General features: G+C 45.1%; 1 protein-coding gene across 2 annotated transcripts in view; it reads right to left on the bottom strand.

The window, feature by feature from the left end:
* The window catches only part of RAF1 (Raf-1 proto-oncogene, serine/threonine kinase), a 289,683-nt gene that overhangs the window by 41,224 nt on the left and 221,161 nt on the right, over positions 1–27,298 (bottom strand). For both annotated transcript variants that reach the window (XM_082266446.1, XM_082266447.1), the window contains 3 exons: positions 20,997–21,024; positions 20,800–20,906; positions 18,517–18,634 (listed from right to left, as the gene is read on the bottom strand). In XM_082266446.1, the coding sequence (XP_082122572.1) occupies positions 18,517–18,634; positions 20,800–20,906; positions 20,997–21,024 (253 nt within the window). The remainder of the gene's footprint in view (positions 1–18,516; positions 18,635–20,799; positions 20,907–20,996; positions 21,025–27,298) is intronic.

Here is a 27,298-nt window from a genome sequence, read left to right on the forward strand (position 1 = left end):
TCATTTTATTTTCCTTTTAAAATTGCTCTAAATGCATTGCAATGTGCATCCAAGACCAGTTGTCGCCCCCCGCTGAAATTTATAAAACAAAATAAAAACAAAATGCAGCTGTGCGTTAATATATTCGAGGAGAATTGTGGTCTTCATTATGATCCCTTTGTCACAGAACACAGTAAGGCCTCATTACCAACATAATGGATAGAAAAAGCATGTCTGACTTGTTGAGTTTGGGGTGCAGTGAATGGACAATAAATGCCACTACATGTGATATACGCATTTTTCGTACACATTGTCAATGCACAAGAAAACGTGTCATGACTGCGCTGCCATTTAATGAATGGTACCGCATATGATGCACATTTTTTGTGAGCTTCATAAATGCACAAAAAATGCGAGCCATACATGTGCTACCACACGTGTTACACGTAAAGCAGTCTACTGAAATGAATGGGCTGCCCTATGCATATGGCGCAAAAACAAGCATATAAACTGTGCCATTTTGCATGTGTTCACAAAATGATACAGTGTAAATGCAGCCTGAGGTATTCTGTGATGAGTATATTTATTGCAGCCAATATTTATACTAAGGGTTTTATCAAATTCATAGTTTACTAGTAACATCTGTTTTACTTCTGCTTGTAAAAAGTTCAATGTAGACTGTACGCTGGATGATGACAATCACTGCAATGTGTGGGTCATCTCATCCAACCAGTTTGGACATGCCTAAATACACCCCCTATAATCTAATAGAGCTTCTACAATGCTTTTGCAGGCTTGATTAATTAAAAGTATATGCAAAGTACAGACATGCTCGAGTCATTATACACTAAACACATTCAGTCACTACGGATTTCCTGGGAGATTATTCAGCAGTCTATAACAAAAATGAAAATATATGCTTATGTTATGAAGAAAAGCATGATATTGTATGAAATGAGAATCTGCTGAAATTAGATATAATTAGCACATGCATCACCTTTGCTGTCAAGGCATAGCTTTTTAAAAATGGTGAATTCCCAGAAAAAAATATCTGCTTTTGTCCCTTCAATGACATCTTGCTAATAGACACTACTAAATATATATATATATATATACACATATATATATATATATATATATATATATATATATACACATACACATACACACATTATGGGAGCGAAGCTTTCATTCATGGTTCACACCTGTTTACATGTTCTAGAGAAATACTGTAGTCCAAATTCATTGGTACCATTTTTGTTTGATTTTAAATTCATTTGCATGCTTTTTAGCTGGCAGCACAGAGATCTCATGTGTGTTATAGGAAGAGTAGAGTAGGCTTAATTCAAAAAACTTAACACAAAGAGAAGGCTCTTTATATTTATTTATACATTTTCAAATCTCCACGAACTTGGCTGGGAATAATGGGATTTTTGTACTTACGTAAAAAATTGGATTTTTGTAAGAACTTACCCCAAACTCTTTTTTTTTTTTAGTCCTTTGACAGACGCAGCTCTTAATGCTTCTTCACAAATGGGTTATGCGCCATCTACAGGATTAGACTAGGCAGTGAAAAGTTTTCACTCAACACGCCTACAGGGGCTGTCCCTCATGACATAACCCCAGACACACTGTTCTCAAATCAGTTTCGTAGCAAGCAGTGAAAGAAGACACAACCAACCCCAAAAAAAGAGGTGTGGGAGCTGCGTCTGTCAAAGGACTCAGAGATAAGGATTTTACAGTAAGTTCTTACAAAAATCCAATTTTCTCTTATGTCCTTTGACAGACGCAGCTCTAAATGCTTCTTCACTAATGGGACGTCCCAAAGCAGTGTAGGCATGAGGGGTGGGAAGAACGCAACCAAGAACTGTTAACATATTTCCAAGGCTAAAAACGTAGCCAACTGGGCAACAAAAAGCTCCACCAATACCAACAGGAGCTTACCCACAAAAGAAAAAATACAACCCCTTAAAGAAAAAACAAAACAACTCTCTTTAAACAGCAGCCTGCAAAACCTTGCGGCCAAATGAGGCATCCGAGGATGCCATGAAGTCAACTTTTACAAATTCTATAAACGTGTACAGACGACCAAGTCGCCACTTTACACTCCTGAGCAACAGAAGCCTGATGGCAAAAAGCCCAAGAGGCACTCAGCACTCTAGTAGAACGCGCCCTCACAGGGAAGGAGATAATCCTAACCCCTTAATTAACAGGCTCGAACCATTGTCTGTCTGAACCATTCTGACATGGTCACAGCAGACGCAGCCGAACCCCCGCGAGATCCCTCAGGAAGGATAAACAAGGAATCAGATGTCCGAAACCTGAAAACCTGATCGCCCGAACCACATCCAGCGAATGCAAGGCAAAGTCCTTGGGATGCTTGGGCATAACACAAAGCGAAGGCAAAACCATATCTTCGTAGAGGTGGAAAGCAGACACCACCTAAGGAAAAAAAAAGACTGATTAGGCCGTAGAACAAACTTATCCCTATGAACCCCCAAATAAGGTGAACGGTAGGACAGAGCCGCCAACTCAGACGCTCTGCGGGCAGAAGCTATAGCCACCAGAAGGCAATTTACTGAGACAAGGGCAGAGAATTTCCCTAAATATTTTCAAAGAGAGGCCGTTAAAGAACGGACAAAACCAAATCCAGAGCCCACAGAGGCCAACGGGATCTCCTCGGCGGAGCCAGATGATGCATCCCTTGAAATAAGGGTGTGGCGCAAGGAAGTAAACGGCTAAGGCCGACACCCGACCTGTAAGCATGCCTAAAGCCAAGCGTTTCTCAACTCCTTTTGTAAGAAGGCTAAGACTCTCGCCACCAAAAACAAGCGAGGACGCAACTTTGCGATGCACCCCAGGCAATATTCCTCTTCCAAGGCCGATGAGAATCTTCCTAGAAGTTGCCTTCCTAGCTCCCAGCAAGGTAGGAATCACAGAATCAGAGAGTCCTCGGTCTCCCAACACCTGGCCTTCACAGCCATGCCATTAGGGCCAGCGACCGTAAAGCAGGATGGAAGATCGGCCCTTGAGATAGCAGATCCTCTCTCAGAGGCAGCAGCCAGGGAAGCTCGACGACCATCATTGCCAGGTCTGCATACCAAAACCGGCGAGGCCAGTCTGGGGCTACCAGAATCACCGAAGCCTGTTTCACCCCCAACCCGCGGAGGAACCTTGACTAGAGCTATATCGGAGGAAAGGCATAAATTAGCCGATACCAACTCCAAGGAACCACCAAAGCTTCTGCGGCATCGGCCAGAGGATCTCGAGCCCTGGCCATGAACCTCTTACCCTTGCGCAGACAAGACGCAAACAGATCCACCTCCGGAGTTCCCCACCGGGTACACAGGAGATGAAAAATCACCAGACGACCCAGTTCCCCACTCTTGGAATGTGAACTGCGGAGAGAGCCGGAACATTTTCCCCAGCCAAAGTGAGAATCTCGGCCACCTCCTGGGCCGCCCGGGCACTATTGGTGCCCCTTGGAAGATTTCTGTAAGCCACAGCCGTGGCGTAGTCAGATTGTACCCGAATCGGAAAGCCGTGCAGCCGAGTTGTCCAGTGGAGAAGGCAGAGCCTGATTGCCCTGAGCTCCAGGACATATTTTGGCCAGGAGGATTCCTCCGTGGACCAAAGTCCCTGGCACAGAGCCTGTGCAGCACTCCACCCCAGCCCAACAGGCTGGCATCTCTGGTGACCACCGTCCACAACAGTGGTAGAAAAAAACTCGCCCTGGCTCAGAGCGGGCGACAGAAGCCACCACGAGAGCTCCAACCTCGTGGACCGGTTCAGACATACCATTCTGTCTGGGGACTGCGGATCCTTGTTCCAACTGACAAGAATCTCTATCCGTAGAGGTCTTGTGTGAAATTGAGCAAATGGGACTACCTCGAAGGTTGACACAATGCGTCCCAAAGCCTGCATGCAAGTCCGCAGAGAGAAGAGATCATCGCCCATCAGCAACCTGATTTCGCTATGCAGCATCTGAAGCTGGCCCCCAAGGATAAAGACTCGCCAGAGAGGAGTCCAAATTCATACCCAGGTAATTCAACCGCACCAACGGGTCAGCGCAGACTTCTTGAAGTTGATGGTCCACCCGAACTCCTGAAGGGTCTGAACCATGATTGACAGGTCGCCCAACAAGGTTGGATGAGAACTTGCTCTCAACAGGAGATCGTCCAGATATCAGAGGATCGCAATCCCCCTTTTTCGGAGCAAAGCCAACACCAGAGTCATAACCTCGGAGAGGACTATGGGAGCCGAGGCTAGACCAAATGGTAAAGCCACAATTTGAAAGTGCTCCTCCTTGAAAGACCAAACGGATTCCATCCGAAGTTTCTGCACCTGCACAAAGCGATACATTGACTTGAAGTCCAAAATTGGACGCACCATGCCCTCCTTTCTGGGCACCGTGAACAGGTTTGAATAAAAACCGCAATCCTGCTCTGCCTCTCTGAGATCCAGCAGGTGATCCAGAGACAAATGGAGAATCGAGGAAACAATCTGTCTGCTGGACGAGACCGAATTTCGATCTTGTACACTGAACAAATTAGTTTGGGAACCCATTTGTCCTGAATCAGATGTCCAGGGTTCCGGAAAGTAACGCAGACACCCCTCCCCCAACCCCGAACGGTTTACCTTTTACCTTTTTGAGGGCCGAATAAAACCGCCTGTGAGCCGAGAAAGAGGATCCCCTCTTACTGTGAGGTGCCTTGCCTTTTGAAGATCAGGGTAGCAGAGAACTCTCACCCCCATCAGGCCCTTGATTAACTCATCCAAGGAGTCCCCAAACTGGCGTTCACCCAAAAAAATGGGAGATCAGTGAAGGCCTTCTTAGAAGTCTGGTCCGCCGAACAACTCTGCAGCCACACCATGCGGCGCATTGCAATCCCCACAGCTGACACTCTGGCAACCAGAGGAGCCGAGTCCAGGGCCGCAGCACACCAGGGCATGGGCCATCTGGTCCATGAGCTCATCAAAGCCAGGGGAACCGTCTCATCGTTCAAGTTACCCCTGGGCACTGCAGCTCATGCTGTAACCATCTGGGAAACCAGGACGGACGCGAATACAGGTTTAAGTATCGAGCCCGCCAGCAAATGCAGGTGGTGGGAAAGGGATTCCACCCATCAGTCCACCGGGTCCATAAACACCGAGGAGACTTCCACAGGTACCACAGTAGACTTGTTCTTGAAACAGGGCGATCCACCATATTTGAAACTGAGTCAGCAAAGGGATAATGGCATTTAAAGCGCTTTTGCACCACTAATACGTGCGCAATGCGCCATTGCTCATTCACCATATCGTGAAAGTCATCGGGACAAGGGAAACCCTGACCCGACTTCTGGGCTTTTGCGGGAGCCAAAAACTACCCGCTTTCCTGACTGTGTGGGCTCATCATCCATTTTCAATATTAACCTTACTGAAAAAATCAGTGCTTCCACCTTAGCTCGTTCCCGCGCTGCAGCCGAGGAGGGCATATTATCCTGAACAACTCCCTCAGGAATGGGATAGTCCGTGGAGACCATATCAGGCTCTGAATCAGAGGATTGAGAAGGCAGTGGCCGTTTCTGGATAGCGACTTGTTTTATCACAAAGTCCACCTTTGACGCCAGATTTTTCAAAGCTGCAGACAGACATGAGAGACTGCGATCCGGATGGTCCGGCATGCGCACCAATAAAGTAAGGGGGATTTTTTACCTTGAGACTCCATTTTGCAAGTTGTAGAAAAAAGTATGCACTGCCCCTTTAAATCGCGGCCCGCACTGCTGTACCGCGCTGCATCCAGAGTCCCGCTTAAAGGCTGGCAGGAGCAAAAGTGTGCCTGAGGAATACCTAAAGGAACAAAAACCCCTTATCACCGCTGAGAAGTAGCATCTCTGTAGTGTAAACTCCAGCCTGAAAACATCTGACAGGAAGTGACATATCACCACTAGAGGCCGCACACTGCCTGTGTAGCCTCAGGCTACAAGAAAATGGTGCCAATAGTAAAGTATAGGAAGCTTCGGGAAAATGGCTGCTGCCCTTACACAAAGAGCCTATGCCCACACTTAAAATGGCGGCCAAAAACTGCGCCAAGTGCTCAGGACCCTAGGCACAGACAGGCCCAGGGACTATAAAGTCTGGATAGCCAGGAGGCTGGATGATTTATGTTCTGATGCAGGAAACCCCCTGTAAAAGGTAACCCTGCTAGTTATTTTTGAACTTTTCTTCTCAATAAAAGTGCGCCAAAAGCCCAGAAAATGTAATCTGCCGGTCAGGCACTACAATTGAGGGAGACTCCACACACACACACACATATATATATATACATATATACACACATATATACATATACACACATACATACACACACACTTCGTTTTTAGTGTTTATACATACACACTCAAAAATACCTTCCCTAAGCTATACTGTAGGGTATGGGAGGTACAGGGGAACGCAGCTTGATTTATCTGTGATAAATTAAAAATAAATGCTTCTGCCTCAAAATTAGCAATCGTGACTCAATTACATTTTTTCTTTCAATATGGTTTTCAACATGTGGTTTTTGCAATTTCCTCCTGTTAGCTGCAGTTTGCGAAACGTGAATCCAAAGTCTTATATCCAAGTTTGAAATATCACAAACTCCTTATGAGGCGGCAAGCTGCCATTGTTTCAAGCTAGGAAATGTTATATTTACCTTGCATTTAATAAGTAACCACAGGTATACAAAATAAAGGCTGCGTGGGAGTTTGCAACTACTTCAAGGCAGGTGGGTAGGTAGTGCCCAAACATCACCTTCCTGTGACTAGAAGATTGCATCTTGAACTAAAACCCCTCCAAGATAATTTGCAATTACCATTGTCTGTAAGAGGAGCATCTCTAGCTTGAGAAAGTTGGAGACCCCAATATTGCCAACAAAAAGGATTCCAATTATCTTTTTGGCTGGACCAGGTATGTTTAGCGCTAAAGACAGCGCATAAAGATAGAAAAATACTACGTCACATTCACTACTGATCACACTACAATTGTATGGTCTATTTTTTGGCCGATTTTAATGCTTTCACAATGCCAATCACACATGCACAATTTCTTGGCAATTCAGACTAAGCATATTGTGAAAAAAATCCAATTCTCACTGACCGATTGAAGGATTAGAAAGGAAAAGTAACATCTGCATGTTCAGCTGCTTATACCTTTAGACTGGACCCAAGATTACTTAAAGAGATGCTAAAGTCTTTTTTCATTAAAAATAACAAACATGTTATATTTATCTGCTCTGTGCAATCGTTTTGCACAGAGCAGCCCAGATCCTCCTCTTCTTGGGTCCCTCTTCGGCGCTTCTGGCCCCTTTCTTTTGATCTATTATCTATTGATTTTCCCCCACAGCAAGCAGCTTGCTATGGAGGCACCCAAGCGGAGCCGCAGCTCCCTGTGTCTATTCAGACATGGAGCCTTGATCCAGCACCACCCCCTTTTTCTCCTCATTGGCTTACCGACTGACAGCAGTGGGAGCCAATGGCACCGGGCTGCAGTCTCAGCCAATGAGGAGGGGGAGTCCAGGACAGCCGAGTCTCTCGTGCAACATCGCTGGATCTATATGGACCTCAGGTAGCTGAAGGGGGAGCTGCATACAGATTTTTTTTTTTATCCTAATGCATAAAATACATTAAGCTATAAAACCTTCTGCCTTTACAACCACTTTACACAAAAATTTGTAACTAAGAGGAACACAATTTAACCACTTACGAACCATCCAACGACTATATACGTCGGCCGGTTAAACTTAAATACCGGTGTTAAGGCAGCAGATAGATGCCATAACCCTGCATAATTTTACTGTAAGTTCTTACAAAAATTCTATTTTCTCTTACGTCCTCTGACAGTCGCCGCCCACGTCATACAGTCTTCACTACTGGGATGTCCCAAAGCAGTGTAGATGTGAAGGGTGGGAAACGTAACCGTCTAAAAGGCAACGCAGCACCCAGGTCAGAGAAAAGAACCTTATCTGAACCAGAAAGGTAAAACACTGGGTAACAGGAAAGCTCAACAGGAGCGAACAAACCCAGGAAAGCAAAATAACCAAGGGGTAAAAAACCCCAACAGGGGACTGGCGAAAAAAACGCCATGTTTCCCCTAAAGGCACTGCCGCACTCAGAACTTTGCGGCCAAAGGAGGCATCTGCCGATGGCAAAACATCAAGTTTGTAAAATTTTGTGAAGGTGTGCACGGACGACCAGGTCGCCGCTTTGCACACCTGGGACACCGACGCCTGATGGCGGAAGGCCCAAGACGCACTCACCGCTCTGGTAGGGCGGAACCCGTTCCCTAAGCAAATAAGCCTGAACAATCGTCTGTCTGATCCATTTAGAAATGGTTGCCGCAGACGCAGCCATACCCTTCCGAGGTCCTTCAGGAAGGACAAAAAGAGAATCCGACTTTCTGAAGGATTCAGTAGACGACAGGTACACCCTGATCGCCCGGACTACATCCAAGGCAAACTCTTTAGGATGCTTAGGATTCGCATACAGCGAAGGCAAGACAATGTCCTCGTTGAGATGAAAATCGGACACCATCTTTGGAAGGAAAGATTGACGAGGTCGCAAGACCACCTTATCCCTATGAACAACCAGGTTGGGGGAGCGGCAAGACAGGGCCGCCAACTCCGACACTCTGCGAGCAGATGTGATCGCCACCAGAAAGGCAACTTTCTGTGACAGCGCAGGCAGAGGAATCTTCCGGATGTTCTCAAATGGAGGATGTTGCAAAACGGACAGAACCAAATTCAAGTCCCAAGGAGGCAAGGGTGCCCTCCTAGGGGGAGCCAGATGACGCACCCTTTGAATAAAGGCGTGGATCAAGGAATTTGACGCCAATGGGCGCTGGAAAAAAATGGCCAGCGCAGATAACTGACCCTTAATAGTGGTAAGCGCAAGACGCTGGTCCACACCAGATTGCAGGAAGGCTAACACCCTCGCCACCGAAAAGGAGCGAGGATGGAAACCCTGCGATTCACACCAGGCGAAAAATAAGCCTTCCAGGTACGATAATAAATCTTACCGGACGAGGCCTTCCTAGCCTTAAGTAGGGTAGGAATGACCGCCGATGAGAGACCCGGATCTCTCAAGACCTGGCTTTCAATAGCCACGCCGTTAAAGCCAGCGACTGTAAAGCAGGATGGAAGATCGGCCCCTGAGACAGCAGATCGTCTTGTAACGGAAACCGCCAGGGAGGCTCGACGACCAGTTGCATGATGTCCGCGTACAGAGACCGGCGCGGCCAGTCCGGGGCCACTAGAATCACCAACCTCGGTTCCGAGACCAACCTGCGAAGGAACCTGGACAACAACTGATTGAGGGGGGGAGACATAAATCAGTCGATACGGATTCCAAGGCACTACCAACGCGTCCAAGGCGTCTGCCAGAGGGTCGCATGTTCTTGCCACAAACCTTCCCACCTTGTTGTTTAGACCAGATGTAAACAGATCCACGTCCGGGGATCCCCATCGCGCACACAGCATCTGAAACACCTCCGGTTGTAGGGACCATTCCCCCTGGTCCAGGGTCTGACGGCTCAGATAGTCGGCCTGCCAGTTCTCCACACCTGGAATGTGAACTGCCGAAATCGCCGAGGCCTGCGTCTCGGCCCAGGACAGAATCTCGGCCACTTCCTTGGCTGCCCAGACACTTCTGGTGCCCCCTTGGTGATTTATGTAAGCCACCACAGTTGCGTTGTCCGTCTGCACATGCACAGGGCGGCCCCGAAGATGATCCGACCAACGGAGCAAACAGTCTGATCGCTCGCAGTTCCTAGACATTTATCGGTAGGGAGGATTTCTCCACCGACCAAGTGCCCTGGGTAGACTAATTGCCCAGAACGCCACCCCAGCTCGACAGGCTGGCGTCCGTGGTGACCACCGTCCATAACGACCGGAAGGATTTCCCTTCCGTCAGAGCCGGAGACTGGAGCCACCACACAGAAGATCCATTCTGACTTGGTGGCTCAAAGAGATCCTCCTTTCCAAGGAACGAGGACGTCTGTCCCAACTGGCCAGAATCTCTGCTTGCAGAGATCGTGTGTGGAACTGTGCAAATGGTATCGCCTCGAAGGCTGACACCATAAATCCCAGGGACCGCATACAGGTCCTGAGTGATGAGGACTCGTTGTCCCTGAGGGACATGACCTCGTTCTGCAGATTCCGGAGTTTGTCCTCCGGTAGGAAGACTTTTGCCTGGGCGGAGTCCAGAACCATCCCCAGGTAAGGGAGGCGAACAGAAGGAGACAATGTCGACTTCTGAAAATTGATGGTCCACCCGAACACCTGGAGCATCTGAACCGTGGTTGACAGGTCATGCAACAGAGCGGCACTGGAACTCGACCTTAACAGGAGATCGTCCAGATACCCAAGGATTGCAATCCCCTGCAACCGCAACAGGGCCAGGACAGGAGCCAACACCCTTGTAGCCGAAGCGAGACCGAAAGGCAACGCCACGAACTGATAGTGCTCCTCCGCGATTGCGAATCGGAGGTACCTCTGATGACCTACATAGATGTGGATGTGTAAAAACGCATCCTTGAGGTCGATGGAAGCCAGAAAATCTCCTGGACTCAGGGAGGCCACCACCGATCTGAGGGATTCAATGCAGAACTTTTGAACCCGCACGAAGCGGTTCAGAAACGTTAGGTCCAGAATTGGACGCACCTTGCCCTCCTTTCTTGGCACCGTGAACAGATTCGAGTAAAAACCCCGAAACTTGTCCCGATGTGGCACCGGGACGATCACCCCCCTGGGCGAGGAGATCCCGAACTGCCAGTTTGAGATCTTGGAAACGATCTGGGGTTAAATGAAGATTTGAGGGAAAGAATCTGTCTGCTGGGCGTGATCGAAATTCGATCTTGTACCCTGACTGAATGAGTTCCTGAACCCATTCTGGCCAGCCAAGGTTCGGGAAAACAGCGCAGACGTCCCCCCACCCCTGAAACGGGTGAGGGCGCCCCTTCAGGTCGAGGCGGACTGGGCCGCCGTGCCAGTGTGGGCGGATTTTGACTTGCCCGCCCAAGGCTTCTTCTGGCCATCAGAGGCCTTGAAGGATTTGCCCTTGTCTTGTGCCTTGAAGGCACAAAAGGACCCCTGGTTAGGTTTAAAGGGAGGGCCCCGCTTACCGCGGAAAGACTTGCCCCTGGACACCTGGGGCAGCAGTGTGCTTTTACCCCCAGTGACCCCCTTCCCCAATTCGTCCAGGGAGTCCCCAGAAATTCCCTGCATAAGGGATGTCAGACACCGTCTTCTTGGAAGACTGGTCGGCCGACCAGCTTTTCAACCACACGATGCAACGGATCGTCACTGCGACTGCAGATAAGCGTGAGACTAAAGGGGCCTCATCCAAGGCCACGTCACACAGGTATAAAAAACAGCCTGAATAATTTGGTCCACCATCTCCAGAGTAGCAGGAGGGGCGGAATCAGCCACAAGGGTGCGTCTTAGCACCTTAGTCCACTCCACCACAGCCTGAGAGACCATTACTGAGGAGAACACGGGTTTCATCAAGGAACCTGCCACCAGATAGGAGTGGCGGGTAAGAGACTCCACCCGCCTATCCGCCGGGTCCTTAAACACCGGAGAATCCTCAGCGGGCATCAGAGTAGCTTTATTTAACCTGGACACCGTGTGGTCCACCTTAGGGCCACAGTCCAGCGCAAATCCACCGGAGACGCAAAGGGATAACGGTACTGAAACCACTTAGGCACCACAAAATTGCGCTTTAAATTGCGCCATTGTTCGTTCACTGTTTCGTGAAACTCAGCGGGACAGGGAAACACCTGAACCGACTTCTGGGTTTTGCGGGTCCCAAAGGAAGACCACTTACCTGGCAGGTGGGGCTCATCTTCTAAATGTAGCGAGTCTTTAACAGAGCTAATGAGTGCAGACATTGCAGCGCATTCTCTGGCCGACCCGGAGGGGGAATCCTCCACCTCCCCCCTCCTCCCCCCCATCCGACAGAGGACTGAGACCCCTCAGGGGGTACACTGTCCGTGGCAACCATATCTAGCTCCGAATCAGAAGATTGAGAAAGCCTGGGCCTTTTCTTTGAAGCCCGCTCAGACATCAACAGATCCACGTTGGACGCTAAAGTCGTAAGTGCAGCAGTAAGTGAGACTATTGCAGAGGATTCAGGAGTACCTGAACCCTCCACCAGAGCTGGGGGGAATTTGCCATCTTGGGACTCCATCAGAAACATTTAGAGATTAAATAGCGCTGGCCCTTTAAATCGGCGATAGTGGCGGTTCCCACCGCAATGAGTGACTAGCCTGTGCTACTAAGCACTGAAAGATAACTGCCAGCAGAGATATAAACCAGAAAAAATAGCAAAAAAGCCCCCAGAAGTATGTCTATACTGTACCCACGCTGCCAGCTCGATCTGTGTGCTTAGAAAGAGGAAATGATGTCACGCCACTAGAGGCCGAACATAGGTCTGAGCCACAAGAAAATGGTTGCCAATGTAAGTCTATGGGGGAGGCTCCGAGAAAATGGCCGCCGAGCACATGAGGAAACACATTGCCCACACTAAAGATAGCGCCCGAAAGGGCGCCAAAGCATTACAGAAAATGGCTGCTGCCCTCACAATGAGGCCAAACAGCCTGCCCACACCTGAAATGGCAGCCCGCGGTTTTACACCGACGCGGCCCCCACAAACATGTCTGCACCCCCAAAATGTTGCACAAGCATCACAAGGGACTCAGGGACCCTCGCAACCCCCCCACACCGCGGCAGAACTGCTATAGCGCCCCCGCAAGGACCGTGAAGGGACACACGGGAAACATACTAACAGACATGAGGGGGATATCACAGACTCCACATAGACTGCTGTCCCCATAACAGAGGCCCCACATAACCCCCAGACAGAAAGTGCCATAGACAGGGGGGGTAGCATGGTAATCACAGTCCAGCGAAAACGTGGGTACCGCTCTGTGACAGGAAGCCTCCCATTCTGGGTGGGGGTGCCATCAGCCGAACAGGACGCTAGCAACACGTGGCGTACCGCAATTGAGACATCCCAGCGAAGTAGCCATTTCGCAGGCTTGGTCTCTGAGGACAGGGACAGGTCGTTTGCGAGGCCTGGGCGTACACTTAGCCTGCTAACGCTCGATTGCAGGCTGGGATTCCGTAAGGCTCTAGGACACCCAGTGCGATTCCCAGCTCCGCAAACGCTGTAGTCTTCCAAAGTCTGACTAAGCGCAGGAACAAATAAAAAGCTTTAGGCTCCTTTCACACAGGCGGACCATTCAGATCTGCCTGTCCGTTTTTTTGGCGGATCTGAACGGTCCCCCCATGCATTCCTATGGGGCATCGGATGGCAGCGGAGACATGTCCGCTGACATCTGACCCGTCAAATCTGGACAGATGGAAACCCTATTTTCCATCCGTCCAGCGGATCGGATGAGAACGGACCGACGGTCCGTTCCTATCCGATTTCCCCCATAGAGATGCATGGGGAACTGACAGCTGTGTCTCCGCACACAGCGCGGAGACACAGCTGTCATCCTTCTGCTCAGCGGGGGATCGGCGGCTCGATCCCCCGCTGAGAAAAACTGAGTCTGTTTGACGGACATAATGTGTGAAAGAGCCCATTAGTGTAAAGAAAAATCACTTTGCATAAATAAAAATTAAGAAGAAGAAGAAAAGGCTGAGACTGCAGCTCCAGACAAGGGAAGCCTGCCTACTCCTAACTAGGCAAGACAAACCGAATTGGGAATGCTGCTAGCAGGGGGGTATTGGACCAGAGGGACAGCCCCCTGTAGGTGTGTCTATGCAAAGTTTTTGTGAATGTTTCTAACAAAATCTTCTGCCTAGCTTACTTCTGTGGATAAGACCAATACCCAGTAGTGAAGACTGTATGAGTGGGCGGCGACTGTCAGAGGACGTAAGAGAAAACTGTTTTTTAGCTTGTAAACACAGTGTGTCAAAAATAGGCCTGGTGGGTAAGTGGTTAAAATATCATCTGAACAACATCCTAGTGCCATTTAAAAGGGTAACTTCACTTTTGTAGGGAAAAAATGGCAAACAAACAAAAAAATATGTATAAAATTGTGACACAAGTCATATTGTAAATGAAAGCTAAAAAATGGCCTTTCCTTTTCAATCTGCAGTGCTGTAATTTTCTGTAAAATGAAATACAATATGGCAACCTGGAGGTGTTCTGTACACAGTTTGTGCTTGTGTGAATGGCTCACCGATTTTCCCAGAAGTCTGCACTAAAATCTGAAGTCAGATTTTAAGCATCTTCTGCACCAAATATGTCTTGTCATTTTTGGTAAGATATTCTGAAAAGGAAATAACGTTTAAAGGGATGCAAACCCTTCCACTTTCCTTATTAGAACCCTGCAAGTGCAGCAGCTGATTGAGAATCATAAAATCACTCCCATTCACATTATTAATGCACATGGACATAGACAAAAACACCTTTTTCATCCGAATAAAAATGGTAGGAATCTGCAACAAAGTTTCCTAAAACCTCTGCAATGTAGGTAGATCACTGAGAAGGAATTTTTTTTCTCAGCAAAAGTGGAGTTAATCTTTAAAGTCTTTAAACAAGGTATTCTTATTTGGTTTCCTATATTAAAATGTTAACTGTAGTAAACATAACAACATATGGTATATCTGTAGTCTATGGCTTGAAAAGGTCAGTCCATCTCTAGTATACATACAAGCTTAAAGAGTAACTTCACTTTTGTTGAAAAAACATTCCCCTCTGGGTGATCTATGTACATTGCAAGGATTTTAACAAACTTTGTTGCAGATTCCTACCTTTTGTTATGCTGAAGAAATCCCTGTTTGTTCCTCTGTGTCCCCATGCTCAGTGAGTCTAATGGGGATGGTTTCATAAATATCAATCAGTTGCTGCACCTGCAGGGCACTAATGAGGAAAGCTGCTGGGCCTGCATTCCTTTAGGCCCCTTTCACACTTGTGCCCTCTGAAAGTCAGGCCACTTTGACGCGACTTGAAGCAATGCCTGTGTAACCTTGAGGTCTATGGACCCCAAGTCGCATCATAGTCGGCCCAAAGTAGTGCAGGAACTACTTTGAAGTCACTGAAACTTATGCAATATTATAAATACATAAGTGCAAAGATAGTTGATGTAAGATGAAATACAAATATGCATAAAATTACTAAATTACCGTTAAATGAAAGTGACAAGTGCTCTTAGTTTCCATCAAGGATAGATAGACAGACAGACAGACAATGGAAAAAAAAGTGACAAGTGCGCTTCACGGTGTTACAAAACTTATAGTCCCAAACATCAGTTGTAAGTTGCCAACCAGTATTAATAAGTCTCCTATGTTGGTTATACAAAAGCCGTCCCCTCTAGGGGGTCTCAGGCCTTGGAATAATATGGTGTCCGGGTCTCTCCCTCAGGATCCGTACTCTTCAGGTTTGGTTACCATGGAAAGACAATACCAATGCCCATAGTGTACCAGTAAAATATAGTTTATTTACAAAAACATATCCACAAGTTAAACAGCCGTGTTCAACATCCGGTGTTCAAAATACTGGATATCCGGGTTCCTTGCATTCTACGACAAGTTGCTGGAAGTGACGCAATGATGCTCTAAGCTCCGCCCTACGCGTTTCGTCAGAATGACATTATCAGGATCGGCGCCATCTTGCTGCACCTTCAGCTTATTTATACCTTGCCGTAACCTAGCAACCCTGAGTCACATGGCGTGGTGGCCATATTGGATTCCGAAAAAAACTTATTTGTTTTTTTTTAACTATATTTTACTGGTACACTATGGGCATTGGTATTGTCTTTCCTTGGTAACCAAACCTGATGAGTACGAATCCTGAGCGAGAGACCCAGTCACCATTGTCATGGACTTGCAATAGTGTTTGGAAAGCTTACCTGTCCCTTCATGTCTGTATTAGAGGTCAGACTGCACTTCTGGTTCCTTTTTATCACCTCTACTTCCTATTCCTGCCCCACCCAGGTCATCACAGGAAGTCTATATTAACCAGTGCACTGCAGGTCTGCTTTGCTGTTCAACAGTGTTTGTTTCCTGTTTCCCGTGTGCTTGATCTACTTTTCTTTGTACCGACTTTGGCTTGTCTCTGACTATTCCTGTTTGCCTGTTACCCTGACCTTTGGCCTGTCCCTTGGTTACCCTTTTGCCTGCCTGTTACCCCCACCTCGGCTTACCCATCACCATTCCGTGTGTCCTGAGTGGCTGCTTCCCTTCTCTCCCTACGGAGCGTGACCTGGAGGACCCCAGGGGCCGCTACCTGGGCCCAGATGCAGCCAAGTCCATCCTCACCACTAGAGGCTCTGGTGAACACCTGCTGGGTCTTAGACTCCACGCCCTGGGTTATCTTGGGCTCACATTGCGGTCCATCCGCAGCAGTCTGCTATCGGGTTCACTACCTTGCGCTGCGCCCCTGCCTCCAACAGGGTGAAGTTGTCACCTGGCCACAGGTGACCTAACAACCATATTGTTCCAAATCCTGTAACCCCCCCTAGAGGGGACTGTTTTTTGGTTAGTGTGGGACCATCGGGGGAGCACTGAGCACAGAATATGTTTTGAAGAGCACTTGTTACTTTGTATAACCAACATAGGAGAACTATTAATAATACTTGTTGGCAACTTACAACTGATGTTTGGGATTGGCTAATCACTGTAAACACGGATATAAGTTTTGTAACTGCGTGAAGAGCACTTGTCATTTTTTTTCCTTTTCATTATATATACACATATATATATATATATATATATATATATATATATATATATATATATATATATACACACATATATATATATATATATATACATATACATATATATACATATACATATACATATACATATATATGTCCTTGATGGAAATTAAGAGCACTTGTCACTTTTATTTGATGGTGATTTACTGATTTTATGCATATTTGTATTTCATCTTACATCAACTATCTTTGCACTTATGTATTTATAATATTGCATATTGGAACGGCATATTCAGCGTACTCTTAAATAGAGGTGTGGTTCAAAACACTGCTAATTCATATAATTATATCTAAGCACACAGTCACTTTTTATAGTTCAAAATATAATTTCACACACATAGCACTTTGGAGCACACGGACACTTTACTAGGAAATATTTTAGGCTCCATCCAAGAATTTTTAGATCACATTTTTTTAAAAATTGTGTACTTATTGTAGCAAAGTTGTAGAGATACCTACTATCTGTTTAGAGCAGCGCCGTTACCCTTCGATTTTTCATTTTACTACCTACTTCCTTTAGGGGAAGGAGACGGGTAGGCAGCAGCTCTATTTTTCTTTTATTTATTCTTATATATAATTTTTATAGTTTTTGCATGGGATTAAAATCCAATCATTTATAAAAAAAAAATAGCACATGCATCTTTTTTTTTTTTTTTTTTGCTGGGTGCCTTTTGGTGCATTAGCCATTTCATTCAAATGAATGCGCTGTTTTAGCATAAAACACGTTAATACACGTTTTACCTCACCAATGATGTGTGAACCAAGCCTAGAGCTTCCTTTCCTACTTTTACATGCAGAACAAGGTCTGCACAACATTTGAATACTTTTGTGTTCTATAAAACAAATGCAATTTACCTCAAGCCCCCTTTTAATTTTTATATGTCAAAAGGTAACCTCCATGCAGGATAATTACACAGATAAAATACGTACATGAGAGATTTTGTACTTGCTAAAGTATTTGCACTTCTGTTTATTCAGACCTGAGATTTACACAGCCCTGCCACAAAGGCACAGCTGGAGAAGCAGCAGACTGGTGAGCTCAACTCTGACAACCCTTTTTTTTTCCCCTTTTCTTATCAGTGTGCTCCTTGCACATGAGCCCTGCAGTACAGCTGACTGGCTCCTTGTGCTGCTTCACACTTTTCCTATTTGAGCACAACTGTACAGTCACTACAAAAGACAGGTGCCAAGTCAAATTCAGGTATTTTCATTGCTTCCATGCAAAAAAAAAAAAAAAAAGTATTTACTAAGGAGTAAGTAGATACAGGGCTGCATTAATTTGGACCTTTTTAAATGTATCAGTTTAGCATTACACTAGGCTTACCATTTTGTGTACTATAACCCTTGAACAAAAACAATGGTATTTTTTATATAAATTATGTGCATTTATTATTGTAGTGTGAATAGGTTTACATGGAATAGCTACGTATGCATTTATAACCCTATTGAAGTGATTCTTAGTGCAAAAACTGCAACGTTCAAAATAACGATAGGGCATCAACCACAGACAGTGCTAGCTTGAAGCTGCCTCTTCTCTGAGCTGCAATTTATTGCTCATGTAAATTTGAAACAAGCTGACAAGATGATGAAGTAGAAAAAAATACATGGATATATTCAAAGTTTGCAAAAGTACTTGAGGAGGTTCTACGTAATTCTGGGCATCAACTTCACTTGTGACATTTGCTTTGGTTTTGTTATATGCAGAGGATTTTACACAGAAATAAAAAAAAAGTGGCAATAAAAAGGCAGCAGACATGCATACAACATACAGTTAGGTTTGGTACTTACCATGCCATTTTCCTTTATACACTGTTCCAAATGATCCTGATCCTATTCTTGAAGATAGCATCACCTCACTGGCTTCGATCTCCCAATAGTAGCTGGAATCTCTCTGTCCCCGTGAGCGCTGCAAAATGAAGAATTACTAAACAAAAAGCAAATACATCAAAAAGGTGCCCATGCATGACGATCACTCGTTGCACGGCCTTAACGTTTTCTGACAGCTGCTGGCGGACCTTTAAATGGCCTTTAATGCTGTGGCAGAGCAGCCTCCCGATCATGTGACTGCTCTTCTCAAAGTTATCACATGATTGGGAGCTTGTCCCACTGGTTACCGATTAAAAGCCATGACCAAGAGCTGTTGGCGACAGCTCGGTTAGTGTACTGAAAGCACATTGAGCAGCTTTCAGCACACAACCCCAGACCACCGTGGATGCATATGTGCAGCAGTTGGGCATTTAAAGCCCACTTTACTTGCAGCTGCATACAGTACATGCATTTGCAAATCGAAAAGAGATTAAGGGCCTGAGTTGAAGGACTTTTGTTAGAATCAAGTGAATTTTACATTTTAGTCATTTAAGTCTGAGAAGGCAAAACCTGCATGAAACAGGTAAAATGCATCTCAACTGCACCCGTCAAGGAATTCTAAATGATCTCTGAACAGTCTCAAACAGATGGTAAACTGAAGCAAGCTCACAGCATGCTGGCACAGGTCCTAACTTACACTGCAAAGGGATGTACAACTATGTATAGTTCAGTGTCAAGCGGAATAAATGTGAATAACATAAAAGCAAAAAATATTCCAGTAGCGCAAGGATGGTGATAACCCCTCACCATCTATCAATCTGCAAACATGACTGCTAATACACAATACAGTCTAAGTGCAGTCAGTACAAGTTCCACCAAGACAGCAGAAGTAGTTCCAATAGTCCACAGTTGTTACACACTCCTGGGATGATTAATAACACGTGCAGATGTAATACTGGATCACCATGAACCGCCACCACCGTGCTCAAAGGGGGGAGAAGCAATGCAAACTCACCGACTCCAATGGCTCAGTCACTCTCGTAACTGAGCAAACGAGCCAAATGTAAAATACATCCACTTAGAGATCCAGGGTAGACATAGTAATGGGTGATCAGCCGAACTCAGCAGCATGTAGGAGAAAAAACAAACTCCACTAGTGCAATAACGCTTACACCACTTTATTAAACACGTAAAAAAACAGATATTGCACTCACATGTTAATAGCATGTCATCCGCATATATCATCATAGGGAGGTGTTCACCCTTCGGGTCTCGTGTCCAGACTCCACGCCGCGGACCACGCGGTTTGCATTGCTTCTGCACTTAGACTTGGTGGAACATGTACTGACTGCACTTAGACTGTATTGTGTATTAACAGTCATGATTGCAGATTGATAGATGGTGAGGGGTTATCACCATCCTTGCACTACTGGAATATTTTTTGCTTTTATGTTATTCACATTTATTCCGCTTGACATGTTATTTATTTAAGTAGCAGCATTGTATATTATACATTTATTGTAATAATCCTCAGTGAGCGCTTGGGGTATCGCGTTTGTGTGCAAGCATCTTTTATATATATATGTATAGTTCAGCTCTGCTTCTATACTGATAGAAGCCAGGCTGAACCACAAAAAAGTTCTGCCATCATAATTTAACATGAGCTTCCCAATCATGCTCCGTGTAAGCTTATCCATCATTACGATGATATGAGAAGAAGAATTCTGAGTCTTGTAGTCAAATTAACATTTAAATTGAAGCCTAACTTTAAGCACGGTAGGATTTAAAAAGTTTTGCCATTAGTAGAAAAAAAACGCGACAAGAGCTTAAATTTTAGTGATTTGTTGTAAACTTTAAGGTTCATTTCTCCACAATGCTGACAGATACAGAGGTCAGTGATTGCTTTTTACTGCTTGCACAGAATAAATACATGCAGACATAGTGCCACAGCCTTAAATGCCACGTGTGGACTTTTCACAAATCCACGACTGTTCTGAATGGCACTTCTTACAGATTCAAGCAAAAGGGGATCACTTTTCTGACTTGTCTGTGAGCAATGTTATTTCCATTACCGAGTTTTACTGAGAGCCCCAGCTCAATGGCAGTTCTCACCTGTAGAGTGGTGTAGATTGCAATCAGTCTACTCCCATCTCTACCCTGCAAGAGCACCACTTCCAAGTACTCCAGTAATTCATTCAAAACATGTATTCATCCCTGTATAAAATTGGCTGATAGGTTGTATTTCAAGTTCAGTATGACACTTACAATCTTGTTTTTCTCCTGGCTGCTGGACATTGCAGACTTCTCTCTGTGAGTTGGAGCTGGAGTTTTAGACTGAGACCATCCAGTGGGACTCAAATTATTGGGACTCCCTGACAACAAGATAGGTGAAGATTAGAGCACAGATCCTATTATAACACAGAACAGTAAAATAGTTTTGAAGTAAAACTGCATTTATTTACCTGACTCGCTGTGAATTCTTACAGCATCCTGGAATACAAATCATAGACTGTCATTAATTCACTTTTTATTTAAACAGTGCTGAAAACAAGCTGAACGGCTAACACTGATATATTAAACACACTTGCTGTATACCATCTCATGTCTGTTGCACGCTGTCCAATTGTTATGGTACAGCTCATAAAACTCTTTTCTCTAAGGTCTTCTTCAGGAGGGCAGCAAGGATGGATCACTTTTCAGGGGGTAGTTGACAAGCAGCCGGGAGAGGATATGTAACCTCCTCACCGCACATATTAACCCTGAAAAGGCCAAACCCACCAAATCTCAACCACATGCTCTGCCACAGACAAGGCAAATGGCTGCATGTCATTTAGGTGGGTGGTAAAATTGTTAAAACTGTTGGTTTTTTTTCTGGCCGCCCCCGTCTGAACAAGCCCTTACCATTCTGTGTTTAGGTGTCCCAGATGCCGGTTGACAAAAACAACCACAAAACAAGGAAGGGCTCTACTCTGTCAGCTGCAGCATGTCCACTTGTAAAAGGAGGATTCTTGCACCAGTTTTCAGAGGCAACTTCATTCAGAGTTCAGTCTCCGAATACTGGATTAATACCAAAGAAATTATTATTTGGAAGCACAAGTAATCTTCTCTGGAGAAACCCTTTTTAAATTTACCACAACCTAGCTGAGTGTTGCAGCACCACACCAGTTTACAAGTTGGTGCAATCCCTAATTGCATTTTACCATCCTAAATCGCGAGAACTTAAATGATGTCAGGTCAGAAAGAATCAACTATACAAATTGGATTCTAAGGTCAATGAAAGGGATCATCATGCAGATTATTTTATTAAGGAAAAAATACTGATCTGATAGTGAAAGATGCAAAAAAGTTCAGTTGCAAGCATGAAAATTCCATTGACATGTCATAGAATGCCTTCATTAACAAAAAGTTAGGCATTTCATGACCATTCCCAAGTTAATCCAGGTATGTTAAAAGGCAAATATTTTATTACTCAAATGATAAATAATTTTGTAACTTTACTAGTCACCCAGTTTTAAGCAACAAAAGCATGCATTAGAGCTCTACTAACCCTTTCCAACACATTTCAAAAATGTTGTGGTTTTGTGTATCATCTTATGCCTGCACAGACTCTACATCTGGACCAATGACAGTCTCATTTTGTTTACTTCAGAGATTTGCAAACAAAGCTCTGAAATTCTCCAAATTCATGTAAGTCCCGGTTCACACTGCCACGACTTGTCAGGCGACTTTGTCGTTTGACAAGTCGAGCTCCATTCTGTGCAATGGAACCGTTCTAATCAGAGCGACTCAAGTCGCTCCGACTTAGAAAAAAGGTTCCTGCACTACTTGGGGGTGACTTCGGAGCGGCTTGCATTGACTTCTATTAGAGAAGTCGTTTGCAAGCCGCGATGAAGTCGAGCTGCACGGGGCGGCTTCCAAGTTGGGGCGACTTTGAGTCGCCCCAGTGTGAACCGGCTCTTAAGGGTAAGGTGACTGTTACCAGAAAGAACACAATGCGGTGCTATACGAGTATAAAAGCATAGTATGCTAAACATATCTTCCAGCCAAGTCCCCATTTTCATTCAAAGAACATAGGCTAAAATATTAAAGAAAAGCTTTTTAAAATCTTCCACAGGCTGTAGAAGATTTTCAGAAGGTGTCATTTATATGCAGTTTTGGCCTACATTCTTTTAACTGTAAGGGAGCCCTTGCTAGAAGGTAGATTTAGCACACTATACTGTTCTACTCTTAGGAAACAGCATGTTGTGCGTGTGCGCATTTTGATTAAGGTGAACTAACCCTTTAAATTTAATGAGCACAGTTGACAGTTCAAGAGCATGTTTGAGCAAAAGAGATAAGTGTCCTTTATTAGAGTGGCACTGGCACTGGAACCGAGGAATATACGCCTAACCATGAACTTCTGCACTCTGTCTTGATAAATAAGTATCTACCTGTGTTGATGTTTAATGAATTGCTGTTGGGCAATTGGTCCGTTTTCTTTTAACCAAAATATGTTGTATTAAATAAAATGTTGTACTTTTTAACATGTGTGAATATTTCTGAATCAAGGTACCGTGAAAGTCCGATTATCCCCTTCCCTCTCCCCCTCCTCCTGAGACAGCCTCTGTTTCCCATTCTTTCTATTAGGCACTGGAATTGTATTAAATATTTAATCAAAAGACCCCCAGGACCCTTCCCTCCACTTTTCTTGATTCAAATTGCGGACCTTTGAACAGACACCTGTATACTAGCAGACCCAATGTACTCTGCATTTGTTTACAAGGCTGTCCCCAAAGCTGGCTAAGTGCACAATTGCACAGGTGTGAAGCATAGCATAGACTTCTATGGCTGCCCATACATCAGCTCTTGGACTTATTTTAGGTAAGCCAATAGAAGGCTATGTAGCTGCTTAGCACTTGCATAGTACTACATCCACGAAATTTGGGAAAAGCCTGAAATAAACTGTATTACTTCACATCATTTCAGTACCATTTTAAAGTGATTGTAAATGTACACTTTTTTTTTCCCCACTTAATACATTCTCTGCATTAAAAGGTAAAAAAACATTCTGTGTACAGATTCCCTTATATTTATCTGAGACCGATCTTGATCCAGTGCTGTGCCCAAGAGCAGAGTCTCGCTCTGCTCACGCTATCCTTACTAGATATGGAGGCAGTAGCCCTTGGCTCCGATTGCTGTCAAATATGAGCAGCGAGCAGACAGCAGCAGGTGGGGGGGTCGAGCCACACTCTGTGTCTATGGACATGCAGGGGGGGCCGGGTCAAGCCTCGCTGTGTGTGTCTACAGACACACAGCACACGACTCAGGATTGAGCCCGCATAAGTGCCCCCATAAGTATGGTAAGTGACATGTTTGTTAAAAAGGAAAAAAAATTACAATTACCAAGCAGAATATTTCACAATATCAGAAAGATAAAGGTGGGCTTTGAAAATGTACTTTACATACCATGACAATAAGAAAAACAAGATAAAGACAAACTGAGAAACAAAAATCACAACTCCATGCTTCAAATATACAAACTGTTTTGAAAAGTTCACAATTCAAAAAGATTCTTAATTGCCCATCAATAAATTAATTAAATAATTAGTACTGGTGTATATGCCAGCTCATACCTGTTACAATCTGATTGAACAATCTCCCATAGTTTTACCAGAACAATGTAATGTGAGGATCAGTTAATATATGTAGTCTAACTATTCAAGCATGCCCATGCACTACATACTCATCACAAGACCTAAAGAAGATTGTACAATCAGATAATACGGATAATAAGGATAATTCAAGTTAGACTTACCGGTAACTTGTTTTCCAATAGTCTTTCAGGACAGCACCTTAGAGAGATGGCTCCTCCCTCTCCTCATCAGGAAACACCCCATCCACCAGATTTTAAAAGGAGGCTTCTCCCACCATTCATCAGTTTGTAGAAGAGTACCTCCGGCCCATGCTGGAACACATAAACAGATATGGTTAATCACAGCAATACATTTTATACAATAGGGCGGGATCCTCCTGCTGTCCTGAAAGACTATTGGAAAACAAGTTACCGGTAAGTCTAACTTGAATTTTCCCTAAAACGTCTTTCAGGACAGCACCTTAGAGAGGATTATCGAGACTTACTCAATTTAGGGAGGGACCACAGCTTGCAGGACCTTTCTGCCAAAAGCCTGATCTTCAGCTGCCAAAAGGTCCAACCTATAGTGTCTTGCAAATGTAAAGTAGCTTGACCACGTAGCCGCTTTGCAGATCTGATCTGGAGTGGCACCAGCTTTCTCTGCCCATGTAGTGGCTAACGCTCTAGTAGAGTGAGCTCTGATCCCCTGTGGGGGAGACAATTTCATTTGGGAGTAAGCCTCTGAAATAGCGGATCTGAGCCATCTGGCTATTGATCCTTTTGATGCCTGGCGACCTTTTTTGTTGCCAGAGAAAAGAACAAAAAGAGAGTTTGATGATCTAAACTCTTTAGTAACCTCCAAGTAGTGTATAAGAACCCTTCTTACATCTAGGTAGTGAAAGCCTTCTTCCTTATCTCCTGATGGATTAGGGCAGAAGGTAGGTAACACAATTTCTTGTGAGCGGTTTCTCGTTGAAGTTACTTCTGGGAGAAACCCTGGATCTGTCTTGAGAATTATCCTGTCTGGATATATGGACAAGAAAGGTTCGATAGCTGATAAAGCATGTAATTCACTGATTCTTCTTGCTGATGTTATTGCCACCAAGAAGACCGTCTTGAGGGTAAGGTTTTTTAGTGTAACCGTTTCTAGTGGTTCAAAAGGTTCCTTTGTGAAGGCCTGAAGGACCACCGACAAGTCCCATTTGGGGAAGCTTCTGACAGGCACTGGTCTGGAGCGGGTAAGGGCCCTGAAAAATCTGATGATTAAAGATTCTGAAGAAATGGGCCTTTCCAAGAATACCCCCAGGGCTGTAACTTGTACCTTGAGGGTACTTACTGCCAAACCTTTTCCTGCGCCCTCCTGTAGGAACTCCAAAATTGAAGTAGTGCTGTTCAATTTTTGATCTTTCGATTCACACCAGGTATTATATGTCTTCCAAACTTTTGCATATATATTCCTTGTGACTTTTTTCCTACTGGAAAGTAGAGTAGCAATTAATGCGTCTGAAAATCCTTTCCTTTTCAGCAGTTGCTCCTCAGATACCAGGCGGTGAGCTTTAGCTTTTCCACTTCTGGATGATAGACTGGACCTTGAAGCAGTAGGTCTTGACGAAGAGGGAGCTGAAAAGCAGGTTTGACTGACAGTTGAAGGACAGTCGAAAACCAAACCCTTTTGGGCCAATAGGGTGTGATCAGGATCACTGAGGCTCTTTCCATTTGGATTTTTCTCAATACCAACGGAATGAGCTGGAAGGGGGGGAAGGCATACCCCAACCTGAACCTCCAGGGATGTGCCAGGGAATCTACTCCCAGAGAGTTGTCGCTTCTGTGGAGTGAGAAGTAAAGTGGAAGTTTTGCGTTTTCTTTCGTTGCAAACAGATCCACCTCTGGCTTTCCCCAAGTCTTGGTTATCAACATGAAGACTTCTGGGTTCAAGCTCCATTCTGCTTCTCGGATCTTCTGCCTGCTTAAATAATCCGCCACACTGTTTAGTGTACCTTTTAGGTGGATTGCTGACAAGGAAAGTAACTGCCTTTCCGCCCATTGCAGAATTTCCGTTGCCAAAAGCTGTAGGGTTTTGCTTCTTGTGCCCCCTTGCTTGTTTAGATATGCCACTGTAGTGGCGTTGTCTGAAAGGACTTGAACATGAGTCCCCTGAAGATTTTGAGAGAAGGCAGTTAGGGCTAGGCCGACTGCCTTTAATTCCTTCCAATTTGAGGATTTTCTTGTCTCGGTCTGAGACCAAACCCCCTGTGCCAGGTTTTGGTTCCAGTGGGCTCCCCACCCCCACCTGCTGGCATCCGTTGTTAACCTCTGGTCTGCCGGGAAGGACCAGGCCAAACCCTGAGACAAGGTTGTCCGATTTCTCCACCACCAAAGGGACCTCTTGACCTTGGTGGGGATTTTTACCTTTAAGTCCAAAGTCTCTGGATTGTGATCCCAGATTCTGAGGAGGAAATATTGGAGTGGTCGAAAATGCAGCCTTGCCCATTGGACAGCTGGAATTGATGCAGTCAGGTTTCCAAGGACTGACATGATCTCTCTGATCGACCACCACTGATTTGTTTGTAGCCTTGCTACCAAATTCTGTATTTTGACCTGTTTGTCTTCTGGTAGGAAGATTCTTTGTTCCACAGAGCATAACTGAAACCCTAGGAACTGAACCCGCTGAGCCGGTGTGAGATTCGATTTCTTGATGTTCACTATCCATCCCAGAGCTTCTAGATGACCTCTTGCCTTGTGCAGGTCCTCTTGAAGTTTTTCCTTTGACGGGGCAAAGAAAAGCAGGTCGTCCAGGTAAGGCACCACAGAGATTCCCTGAAGGCGGAGGGGAGCTAGACACTCTGCCATTACCTTCGTAAAAATACGAGGGGAGGATGATAGCCCGAAAGGGAGTGCTTTGAATTGGATATGGAGCATTTCCTTTCCCAGATTTACTGCCAACCTTAGGAATCTCTGTGAGTGAGGGGCAATAGGGATATGTAGGTAAGCATCCCTTAAGTCGATTGATGCCATGAAGCATCCTTTTGTTAACAGGGTTCTGACTGTAAGAATTGAGTCCATTCGAAACTTTTTGTACAGAACTGACCTGTTTAATGGTTTCAGATTCAGTATAAGACGAAAATCCCCCGATGGTTTCTTTATCAAAAATAT

Source organism: Pelophylax lessonae, assembly GCF_965119305.1.
Source record: "Pelophylax lessonae genome assembly, chromosome: 8".
Taxonomy (NCBI): Eukaryota; Metazoa; Chordata; class Amphibia; order Anura; family Ranidae; genus Pelophylax; species Pelophylax lessonae.